Consider the following 12,183-nt stretch of genomic DNA (forward strand, 5'->3'; position numbering starts at 1 on the left):
ACCCCTAGGTCCTTTTCCGCAGAACTGCTGCCTAGCCATTCGGTCCCTAGTCTGTAGCTGTGCATTGGGTTCTTCCGTCCTAAGTGCAGGACCCTGCACTTATCCTTATTGAACCTTATCAGATTTCTTTTGGCCCAATCCTCCAATTTGTCTAGGTCCCTCTGTATCCTATCCCTGCCCTCCAGCGTATCAACCACTTCTCCCAGTTTAGTATCATCCGCAAATTTGCTGAGAATGCAATCCACACCATCCTCCAGATCATTTATGAAGATATTGAACAAAACCGGCCCCAGGACCGACCCTGGGGCACTCCACTTGACACCGGCTGCCAACTAGACATGGAGCCATTGATCACTACCCGTTGAGCCCGACAATCTAGCCAACTTTCTATCCACCTTATAGTGCGTTCATCCAGCCCGTACTTCTTTAACTTGCTGACAAGAATACTGTGGGAGACCGTGTCAAAAGCTTTGCTAAAGTCAAGGAACAATACATCCACTGCTTTCCCTTCATCCACAGAACCAGTAATCTCATCATAGAAGGCGATTAGATTAGTCAGGCATGACCTTCCCTTGGTGAATCCATGCTGACTGTTCCTGATCACTTTCCTCTCATGTAAGTGCTTCAGGATTGATTCCTTGAGGACCTGCTCCATGATTTTTCAGGGGACTGAGGTGAGGCTGACTGGCCTGTAGTTCCCAGGATCCTCCTTCTTTCCTTTTTTAAAGATTGGCACTACATTAACCTTTTTCCAGTCATCCGGGACTTCCCCCGTTCGCCACGAGTTTTCAAAGATAATGGCCAATGGCTCTGCAATCACAGCCACCAATTCCTTTAGCACTCTCGGATGCAACTCGTCCGGCCCCATGGATTTGTGCAAGTCCAGCTTTTCTAAATAGTGCCTAACCACCTCTTTCTCCACAGAGGGCTGGCCATCTACTCCCCATGTTGTGATGCCCAGCGCGGCAGTCTGGGAGCTGTCCTTGTTAGTGAAGACAGAGGCAAAAAAAGCATTGAGTACATTAGCTTTTTCCACATCCTCTGTCACTAGGTTGCCTCCCTCATTCAGTAAGGGGCCCACGCTTTCCTTGGCTTTCTTCTTGTTGCCAACATACCTGAAGAAACCCTTCTTGTTACTCTTAACGTACCCTAAGTAATACGAAGACGTACCCTAAGTAATTTTTTAACTTGTTCTTTTCCTATTTTAGCCTCTGATCCTACCTCATTTTCATTGACATTCATTGTGTTAGATGTCCAATCGCTACTAAACTTTTTGGTGAAAACTGTCTACACTTGCAGAGTTTTTGTGCTCTCAGTTTCACGGTGATAGGGAACTGGTAAAAGAAAGGTTTCAGAGTAGCAGCCGTGTTAGTCTGTATTCGCAAAAAGAAAAGGAGGCCTTGTGGCACCTTAGAGACTAAATAAATTGGTTATTCTCTAAGGTGCCACAAGTACTCCTTTTCTTTTTGATAAAAGAAAAGCACTGATTTGTGTTCTCACTCACTTCCACAGGCATCAGATCGTGCTCACATTTGCAGTAGTTCCATTGCTGATGAGAGCAATGCACTGAGGGCAGCTATCCCACAGTGCAGCTCTCTCCATTTTGAGGATAGGTCTTGTGGGAAGGGAGTGATCCGGGGGCATCCCGGGTCCCTGCACAGCTTCCTCTCCCCAGACACTGATCAGCTCCACTAGCTCAGCATTGCTCCAAGCAGGGGATTCAGAGGAACAGCCGTGTTAGTCTGTATTCGCAAAAAGAAAAGGAGTACTTGTGGCACCTTAGAGACTAACCAATTTATTTGAGCATGAGCTTTCGTGAGCCACAGCTCACTTCATCAGATGTGATGAAGCAGGGGATTGTTTGCTCCGTGGAGCAGCCATTGTCACCTGGCCAGATGATAAGTGAGCACTTGCCAAGGAAACAGGAACAGGAGTTTCAAAGTTCCTGGGACTTTACAGGGGGAGGAGCAGACATCTGTTTACCTGGCATCGGAGCTGCTGGCCAGAGTGGTCACCTAGGCACTGTGGGTTATCCTCCAGAGGCTAAAATCTCTGTAAACAGGAAGAACATGTCTTCACTTGCACATCACCGCAAAAGTATCACCGATAAGAACTGTACACCTCTCGTGGAGGTGGTTTTCTCTTTGCGATGAAACTTCTGAGTTTCTCCGTAAAAAGTCATTGGCAAGCGTAGACATGCCCGAAAACAAAAAAGTCATTTAACACTTCTGCCATTTCCACATTTTCTGTTACTGTTTCCCCCCGACCGCCATTGAGTAACAAGTCTATCCTGCCATTGTTCTTCCTCTTGCTTCTAATGTACTTGTAGAATGTTTTCTTGTTACCCTTTATGTCTGTAGCTAGTTTAATCTCGTTTTGTGCCATGGCCTTCCTAATTTTGTCCCTGCATACTTGTGTTGTTTGTGTTTATATTCATCCTTAGTAATTTGACCTAGTTTCCCCTTTTTGTCAAACTCTTTTTTGAGTTTCAGATCATTGAAGATCTCCTGGTGAAGCCAGGGTGTTCTCTTGCCATACTTCCTATCTTTCCTATGCTACTGGGCTAGACAGATTTGCCAAGGCACAGGGTAGTGATTACCGTCAAAACAGAGAGTAGGAAGAGAGGAGAGAGAGAAGAGGAAAGGGAGAGTGGAAAGTGAATAGAAGGAAAAAGGGGAGAGTGAGTTATGAAGGGGGAAGAGTGAAAGAAGGACATCCCTGAAGGATGGGAGGGAGAAGTAGAGAGGGAAGGGGAGGAAGATGCAAAGAGGCGTGAGACAGGGAGATGGAGAGAAAGCAGCACAGCGATAAGAAGGGGAGAAAACTGGAGCAAGGGGGATTGAGGCAGAGCCACAGAGGAGGGAACATCTGAAACTACAGATGGCTGTTACTTTAGAATTCTGTGAAGCAAATATCATATTGATTTTGACAGCTGAAATGCACAGGGCAAAAACTGTGTCTTGCCTCTGCCCACCTTTTCCTTTTTCTGTTTTCACCCTTCGTTGCCCCCTCTTCTTCTAACTGGCCCCTTCCTGGGAATTGAAGTAACTTTCCTTGACGAGAGCTGCTGGCCCTGCCTCAGAGATGTCACAATGGATTTTTTACGCACCACCCCAAACCCCTACTAATTAATGCTGCATGTCTGAGAAGTCATGTCAACTGCTCTGTGGACAGGGATCTGAAAGCCAATCTCAGCAAGAGGGTGGGGGTGAGATTTGCACGAGGCTTTTTGTTCTTGACTCCTTTCATTCTCACTTCTCTAGTAACTGAAGTTCCCTTTCAGACAGCACCCCCATACCTCACAGCCCCTGGTACAGCACCATCTCCCCTTCCCCCAGCCTGTGCTTCCACCCTGTTCGCTACAGCAACTCTCCCCCACAGCCAGCGCTCCCACCACGTTCCTTCCAGCGACGCCCCCCCCAGCTAGTACTCCTGCCTTGTTCCCCACTGCAACTCCCCCCAGCCACAGACAGCCTTTCCACCCCGTTCCCTACAGTGACTCCCCCCCACCCCCAGCTAGCGCTCCCGCCCTGTTTCCTACACAACCCCCTCCCCACAGCCAGCACTCCTGCCCCTTTCCCTCCAGCAACTCCCCCTACAGCCAGTGCTCCTGCCCCGTTCCCTCTAGCAGCTCCCCCCACAACCAGTGCTCCTGGCCCATTCCCTCCAGCAACTCCCTCCACAGCCAGCGCTCCCGCCCCATTCCCTCCATCAACTTCCCCCTCAGCCAGGTCTCCCGCCCCGTTCCCTCCATCAACTTCCCCCTCATCCAGGTCTCCCACCCCATTCCCAACAGCGACTGCCCCCCTACAGCCAGAGCTCCCACCCCGTTCCCTCCATCAATTTCCCTCTCAGCCAGGTCTCCCGCCCCGTTCCTTCCAGCGTCTCCCCCCACAGCCAGAGCTCCCATCCCATCCCTCCTGACAGCAACCACCGACCCCCACAATCAGCATTCCCGTCCCGTTCCCTACAGCGACTCCTGTTGAGAGTGGCTTGAACTGGAAGTAGTTATGAGTTCCTACATCTTGAGCACTATTCTGCCATTCCCCACGGTGACCATTCATCATTCTTTTGCCCCCTACCCCTACCTTGGACAATAATAGTCTTTTGAGGTAGCATTACTCCCCCTCCCTTTCCAAGAAGGGTTGCACAGGAACCTTGAAGGGGAATATAGTCTCTGGGTGGAGAGGCATTACTGTACAAATTCAATTATCTTGACAGCTCTCTGCTCAAATCCCTTCACAGCTCAGGGGTTTCCCACTGATTTAGCAGTAGTTTCAGCTCCTAATCCCTTCCTGCACTCACCCACCCACAACCAAAGGCCAAGTAACATCTGTTCAACGGCAGAGGTGAGCTGCCATTTACTTGAGGGGGATGGAGGGAGAGAGCATTCAAATCCTGGTACAGGTTTTTGTTGGGCCGTTTGCTTTGCTTGATTGCTTCTGGGCCTGAAGACACCAGCAGCAATTACAATAAAAGAACAGAGACTACAAGATGCCGAGAGAAGCTAAATTGGAATATATAATCAGGCCCATGCTTTCTTGTCAAGCTGGGCTGCGACAAGGGGAGGATTAGGGGAGAAGGTGGTGTATGTCTTGGCTGACCTTAGTTTGACCCTGCTCTAGTTAAATTATAACACCAACAGCGTATTGTGATCAACATGGTTTCCCAAACTCTTTCAGATAGCTGGGGGCAAGTGATGGGTCAAAACCCCGAAGTTCAGATGCAGACTCAAACTTCCCCTTGTTCAGGTCCAAAGTTTTGGGTGCTAGCTGTGAAATTCTCATCCAGCTTCAGATTTCAACCCTTTCTCCCAATGCATAGGAGCCACTGGATCCAGGATAATTGTTCAGGCCCATTATAGAGGTGGGGATTTGAATTCAAACTTCAGAGCTGGGCCCCCTTCCCCCTGAGTTTTGGTCTAGTGAACTCTGTTGAACAGTGTCAGCCATGAAATCCTGATCCCTGTGAGGATCAGGCTCACTGCTGGTAGGGTGTGGGTATTAGGTGAACCAGGAGTTTGAAGGCAAATGTTACAAGAGCTTCAAACACTTGTGTGGCAAATGTGATCCTGGTTTCGTGATAGCCTGTTCCTGGCTACTCATTCTCGGTGACATCCCAGTCAGTCTCTGTGGTTATCTGTCCTACTGTCACACAGGGAAGATTATGACATCAGGTGATGCACTCAGCCAGTGCAGCCCAGCTTCCCGCCATGTACTGGGTACCACCAGTAGAAACACAGTCCGGGGAGGTGAGGCACAGGGTGGCAGGGGAAGGGTATGAAAGCAAACAGCAGGATTGAAAATTGGTGGGGTTCTGCAGGTCCACCTGCTGAAATTACCCGTGTCTCTGAAAGATCCCATTTTGAAAGGGGATGGAGGTGAAATTTGAATTGCCCACACAGACAGCAGGTTCCTTCCTGGGCAGGGGGTTGGCCTCATCCCAGTCTCCTCCCTCCTTGAGCCTGTGTGTATGGCATCACTTTGGAGGTGGGGGGAAATATTGACATAAGGTAATGTCAAGGCTAGAGACATCAGGAATGAGAGAGCCGTGTCAAGGAGTGGTCCTGAGACAGGAAAACTGCTGAAGCAGAAAGAACGAGGAGTACTTGTGGCACCTTAGAGACTAACAAATTTATTTGAGCATAAGCTTTTGTTAGTCTCTGAGGTGCCACAAGTACTGCTTGTTGAGGGGGGATAGCTCAGTGGTTTGAGCATTGGCCTGCTAAACCCAGGGTTGTGAGTTCAGTCCTTGAGGGGGCCATTTAGGGATCTAGGGCAAAAATTGGGGATTGGTCCTGCTTTGGGCAGGGACCTCCTGAGGTCCCTTCCAACTCTGATATTCTATGATTCTTTTTGCTGATACAGACTAACACGGCTATCACTCTGAAACCTGTCACCATGCTGAAGCAGAGGAGATTCTGGAACTGTGTGATGTGGAGGTTCAGGGTGTCCACGTTATAGCTGATATCTCTGAGCTGAACATAGTGGGCATAATAACCAATTAGCCGGGCCCCTTGTCATTCAGTGCGGGTGTGCATGCATGTCCCATTTGTTACCCTAGCCAAGACTATTACTGAGAATCCTCATGAGAAACGGTAAGTGACAGTTCTATCAGATGAGCTGAAACCCCTGGCCAAACCAGTAGGAGCTGAGCTCATCTGTATTAGAAGTTGCTCTCTGCAAAACCATAGAGGGTCAAACTTTCTCCCAAAAGAAGAATCCCCTCCCTTCCCTGAGAACCAGTTGTTCTTTTTCAGTGACACCTGGCACTGAGACTGACTGTTCCAGGATCTTTCAACCAAACAAACTAGAGTGTAACAAATCCAGAGCCACCTAGAATGCCACATACTGACACTGTGGCTACTGTAACTACAGCTGACATAGACTTCTGACCCTCCTGCTCCAAACTTCAGCTGGAGGAGGATCTCAGTTGTAGCACGATAGTTGACAAGTTCTGATTACATCCAGTATAGGGAAGTAGAGTACACGTACCCAGCAGCGAGTTCATTATGAGATTGTGCCTTTCTGCTGTGCTCATGCTCTGTGAGAGCAATTGGATCTTTTACCTGGAGACTTGTAGTTCAACAAAGGCCCCCGTTCCAAATTGCAAGGTTTTACATTAGGATCATTTGCTTATTTGATATCTGCTTGAGAGAATTTATTTCAGACTGTTCTGCTGTTTGTCAGAGAGGAAACCCCTTGTTTTCACAGCTCTCACCCCGCCCACCACACATCTCCGTAGGGGATATAGCTGACAGTGTCCTCGTGGTTTCAGTGTTGTTGTAGCCATGTTGGTCCCAGGATATGAGAGAGGCAAGGTGAGTTAAATAATGTATTTTATTGGACCAACTTCTGTTGATGAAAGAGACAAGCTTTCGAGCTCTGTGTAGCTTAAAAGCGTGTCTTTCTCATCAGCAGAAGTCGGTCCAATAAAAGATATTACCTCACCCACCTTTTCCCTCTAGTGTACTCATGGGAAGTGGGAGAAAAGAACATCTGCAAGTGTATAACTCTGTGTGGAGGCCTGTGTTTTTGCGTGCCTGCTTGTATGTCTGCAAGCACATATACAAGTGTGTGTGTGTGTATTGCCGTGTATCCTTCCCCAACTGCTGTTCACATCTTCAATCCCTGTCCATCATTCATGCTTTCTGTGAGCTGATTGTGTCTCCTTTATGAATATTTTGATTATCTGTGCAAAATCCCTTCTCTCTCTCTCTCTCTCTCTCTCTCCGTGTTCACTGTGTGTGGAGCTGACAGCTCCAGGGGGATAGATCAACACTGCTGCATTTCAGGAAAAGAATTATTTCACTCAATTACTCTAAAAGTATGAGAGAGAACAGAGCGGTGGGAAAAAGAGAGAGAGAGAAAAAAAATAATCACAACACCTCGACAGGTTTACCCCATTTTGTCTGAAAATCTATCACTCCGACAAGTCCTTTTGTGAAAAGTTTAGATAGAAAAGTTTAGATAGACACCTGCTTTTCATGTCCTTTGGTGGTGCTGGTGGTGCTGGTGGTGGTGGTGGTGGGGAAATGAGGTGATGGATTGCAGGGATCAATCCGGGTAGAGGGGTCACAGTGCTCAAAAGAACTGAGACAAAGCAACTTGGTATTTTAATATAAAGTGGATTTGGTGCTGGTGAAAGGTGCTGAATAGACAGCCCTGAGGTCCTAAGGCCTCTGTATATGACAAGTGCCGCATGTTAAGCAAGCGTTTCTGGTTTTGGAGTAGATGCAGCAGAAAGGAGAAGATTCTCCTATTCCTCTCCTGTGCATCTCGAAACAGCAAGAGAATGTCACCTTTTTTTTGATGGCCTTGTGGTTAATGTTGATTAGAACGATTCAGAAGATCTGGGTTCTATTCCTGAGTCTGCCACTGACTCAGTGGCCAACCTGAGGCCAGTCACTTTACTGCTGTGTGCCTCAGTTTCCCTTCATGTAAATTGGGAATCACAATACTTGCCTACCTTCCAGAGGGGTCATGAGCCTAAATTCATTAACGTGTGTAAAGTGCTTTGAGATCCTCTTACAAGTAAGTGCCTTATAAGGCCCATGTTTCCTCTCCTCCCCGCATATTAAAAAAAAAGGAATGTTTCCTTAATGTTTGTCTGACTGGCAGGGGTGGGTTCAAGCCAATGCATTACTTACAGCTGCTCAGTTCTCAAGGTGATTTGGGGAGAGAACTCGTTGCGTAGGTTGCAAGTTTAAAAAAACACAGATCCTGTATATATCATAAAATAAGGACATTCCCCTGAGGATGGTGTCCAACAGGAGTGACGTACAGCTGAGATGTGATCACTCCTGCTGCTCGTGGACCCTGCCCAGTGCTATAAGGACCCTTGATTAGATCCTTGCTATGGGAATCTATGGATGTGTATGTCACAGTAAGTCCAGCTGCACCATCTGGGAAGGGAAGGTGGCTGCTGTGCTCCAGAGTGTTCAGCTGCCAGTGAACTCCAGCCCATCTCTCTCTGCAGGGGTCACCTGTGGGGTGCATGCTGTTCTGCCACCATCCCCTTGTCTGTTCTTGCACAGCCTTTTCCCTTTGTGACAGTTGCCACAGGTAAGTGCCAGGCTGGGGTCATTGCAGCCCGCTGAGTTGGAGCCTGATGGCTTGTCACTGCTGCTCTGTCTCTCTTTTCCATTCCAAAACGTATGGATTGAAGGGCTGAATTTTCTACCTTTGGTTTCTGGGGACTTGAGTTCTGCTCTTGTCGGGCTCCCAAGGACTCCAGCTCCACTCTCAGGACTTATACTGTTGCCAGAAACTCTTGAATAAAAATGCACCCTGTGCTTTGTCAAGCCAGCTGTCATTAATTTCCTCTGCCTCTCTAGCCTCAGTGGGGAGCACATTAGCATATTATCAATGTGTTCGTGGGTTCATCAGTACCCCTTGTTTTTAACGCTTTCCCCACCAGCCGGATGGAAAAGCACGGATGCATTGAAAGGTTTTTGCACTGCATGGAGGCCGTGAACAGCCCTGCCCTCTCATCTCGGGCACCCCTCACTTCCTCCTGCTGGTGTCATACCTGTCGCTCAAACTGAGTCTTGGAATGTTTTAAACTCACTCTCTGTCTCTCCTGTTGCAGGATGGTGGAATATTCCCTGGACCTGCAAAACATTAACTTGTCTGCAATCCGTACTGTCCGTGTCCTGAGGCCCCTCAAAGCCATCAACCGGGTGCCTAGTAAGTCGTTCTTCCCTCTCACTGGCACCCCATTTCATCTGCACTTCACCCTTGTCTGTGTTGTTTTTATTCATTGCTCTGCTGCTATGTCTGGGATCTCTCCCCCCATTGATTGTCCCACCCTGGACCTCTAGGTAGCTGGATTGACCTTGTAGCCTATAAGACAGTTATGCATGTATACTCTGTGCAGATCACCAAAACCAGGGCCCCTAGATTCCAGTCTCAGCTGGTGGGCCATTGGCTGGGTCAAGAATTGGCAAATAGTTTTGGGGTACTTAGCCCTCCAGTTCTGAGTCACCAATCTAGCCTCAGTTTGGTGATGAGTCCTGAAGAACTCAGGGATGTTGGGATAATGGGACACAGAGCCCTCGTTCCAATCCAGGTGTAGGCTAAATTCCTGTGTACCTGAGATTCTCAGCCTAGCCTTCATTTTGTCTCCAACCGCCCCGCTCCCACCCTCCAAAAAACCCCTCTTCTCAAAGGGCTGTGCAAAGACTGCCTGGCTGCGTTGTGGGGAGTGTGTGAACAGTCGGGCTACACGTGGAGTCATTCTGTCTATAGTGTCCAACTGATAACCAAAGTGCTGGAGCTGGGAATTGGTAATAAAGCAAGAATTTTTTTTTGGTCTCACGTAAGAATATGGAAGAGGTGAGACCGCCTATAGAGACATGGTGAGGTGTGTGGTGGGTTATGGATGAGCAGTGAGATCAGGTGGGAGCGGGAGTGAGGGGGTTGATCTCTACTACCTTCTGCACCGTTCTTCAGTTTCCTCTCATTTAAAAATACACCAGCCCAGCTCTGCGTGGGGGTGAACAACAATGGCGTATTTTATCTATTCCTTGCTGCGCATTTTCTTCTTTCCCTCTTATTCTGGTTCCTACCTCTGCAGCTCTGTGTATATGCAGCATGTATGAGTCAGGGCTGTGAGCTCTGCTGGGGATTGAGCTGTCAGGATCTGATGGGCCGAGCCTGAACCTGGAGGCACAATCAGCTTTATACAGCTCCCTGGCCCAGCTAAATGGCTTCCCTGCTGGTTTGGCTCAGATCTGAGAAACGGTCCCACCTTGGTGTTAATTTCACCGTGGAGGGAAAGGGGTGAGGAGGGGTACCATACACAGGATCCAGCTACGTATCTGCTGTGTTCATATGACACTTCTCTCTTTCCTTCTTTCCCCTGCAGTCAATGGACACTTACCCCGGGGTATAATCTTTTGTAACCCTGCCCCATCTCATGAGGCAGGGGCTGGGAAACAGAAACTAGCCTCTTACCTGCGTGTCAATTCTTTATTACGCCCCACCTTTCTTCCTTTCCCTTTTCCCTCTTCCTCTGCATCTCCTCTTTCTTGATTCAGTTTTGATAACTATAGAGCACAGTAAGGTAGACAAGGATTGCCCATGTCACTACAGGAAGTATCCACTGTATATGGCACAGGTATCATGCTGGTTATAACAGGGGAATGAATTTGATGCAGTGGGCCAATTTCATGCCATTGAAGTCAGTGGAGTTACACCAGCAATGAATTTGTCCCACTCTGTCTGTTTGGTATTTCAGGTCATGCCTTGCTCAGTGAAAACAGCTGTCACATAAGACATTGTGGCACTTTCAGAATTTCTTCCATTTCTCCCTAGGTTTTATACTGGGTTTTTCTCCCTTACCATATAACAAGAAGTGTCTTTCATCTTCCACCTTTAATGCCCCCTGCTTCCACTTTTATCAGGCTATCAACAATGACCAAGACCTCCTTAGGGCTCTCCCACAGTGCTGAGGCCAATCCCATTCCTTACCTCAGTGGCTTCATTCCCTTCTCCAGAGCTGAGGGGAAGTTTATTACAGGTGAGAGCAGGCAAGAAACTAAATGAAAGAAACCCAGTTGACAGGCTGTCTCCTGAGGATGTGTGCCAAGGAAATTTTAATTATTGGGGCCCAGAACTAAAAACAAAGTTGGACAGATCAAAATGAAGCCCTGCATTCTTCTCTCTCTTATGCCAGGGTAAATAAGGAGTAACTCCACTAGAATCAATGCAATTACACCTGGGAAAAACCAGTGTGAGATCAGAATTGGGCCCACAGAGACTAGATTCAGAGATGTTAAAGCCAGAGGGGACCACTGTGATCATCTAGTCTGACCTCCTGCATAACACAGGCCATAGAATTTCACCCACTTACCCCTTTATAGAGCCCAATAACTTGCCATACAGCCACCTCTATGCATTTCTTCCCTACACTGGTCCCTCTTCTAAACTCTACTTCTCTCCACTATAGCAGTGTCTGTGTAGAACTAACACTGTTTTAGTTTCTGTTCTGCTATCAGACATTTATATCTCTGTCTGTCTACATAGATATATGGTTATATGTGCAGTAGTTCTGGATGAAGAGGCACTTTCATTATTAAATGAAAAAATAAATTTCCTTGGATAGGAAGACTGTCCTGTGGAGTGAAAACTGGCTAAAAGGCTGTAAACAAAGGCTAATGATAAATGGGAATGTGCTGAGGTGGAAGCAAGTGTCTAGTGAGGTACAGCCAATATCACCGATAGGCCCTTTTGTCAGAAATCTTATTGAATGTCTTCTTAAAATTCTTCATTAATGATGTGGAAGAACGAGCAAAGCACATCAAGGAGATTTGCAGACGATAGTAAAACTGGAGGAGTTGCAGACACTAGGCAGGACAGAGAAATAATACAAAGGGATGGAGAGAGAGTAGACACCTGGGCAGAAAGTAACAAAAGGAGAAAACTGGAGGGAATGATCTGAAACACAAGTATTCAATGTGAGGGAGGAGGACTCTGGGAAGTAGCCGTGGTGAGATAGACACAGGGCCACGTTTTCAAAAGAGCTTAGTGCCGCGTTTAGGCAACTAAATAGGGGCCAGACTTTCAAAAGAGCTCAGCACCCAATGTGCACCCAGTGGGCTGAGCTCTTCTGAAAATCTGGCTTTGTGTTTTGGTGCCTCCCAGAGAACTGAGTTCTTTGGAAACTCTCTTCCCAGTCATG

The 12,183-nt window shown here is 47.7% G+C and overlaps 1 protein-coding gene across 3 annotated transcripts in view; it reads left to right on the forward strand.

The window, feature by feature from the left end:
• The window catches only part of CACNA1I (calcium voltage-gated channel subunit alpha1 I), a 132,512-nt gene that overhangs the window by 21,301 nt on the left and 99,028 nt on the right, over positions 1-12,183 (forward strand). For 2 of the 3 annotated variants that reach the window (XM_048834627.2, XM_048834615.2), the window contains exon 3: positions 9,091-9,188. The exons of the other annotated variant lie outside the window; for it this stretch is intronic. In XM_048834627.2, coding sequence (XP_048690584.1) covers positions 9,091-9,188 — 98 coding nt within the window. The remainder of the gene's footprint in view (positions 1-9,090; positions 9,189-12,183) is intronic. 3 annotated transcript variants of the gene reach the window in all.

This window comes from Caretta caretta, chromosome 1 (assembly GCF_965140235.1).
Source record: "Caretta caretta isolate rCarCar2 chromosome 1, rCarCar1.hap1, whole genome shotgun sequence".
Lineage (NCBI taxonomy): Eukaryota > Metazoa > Chordata > Testudines > Cheloniidae > Caretta > Caretta caretta.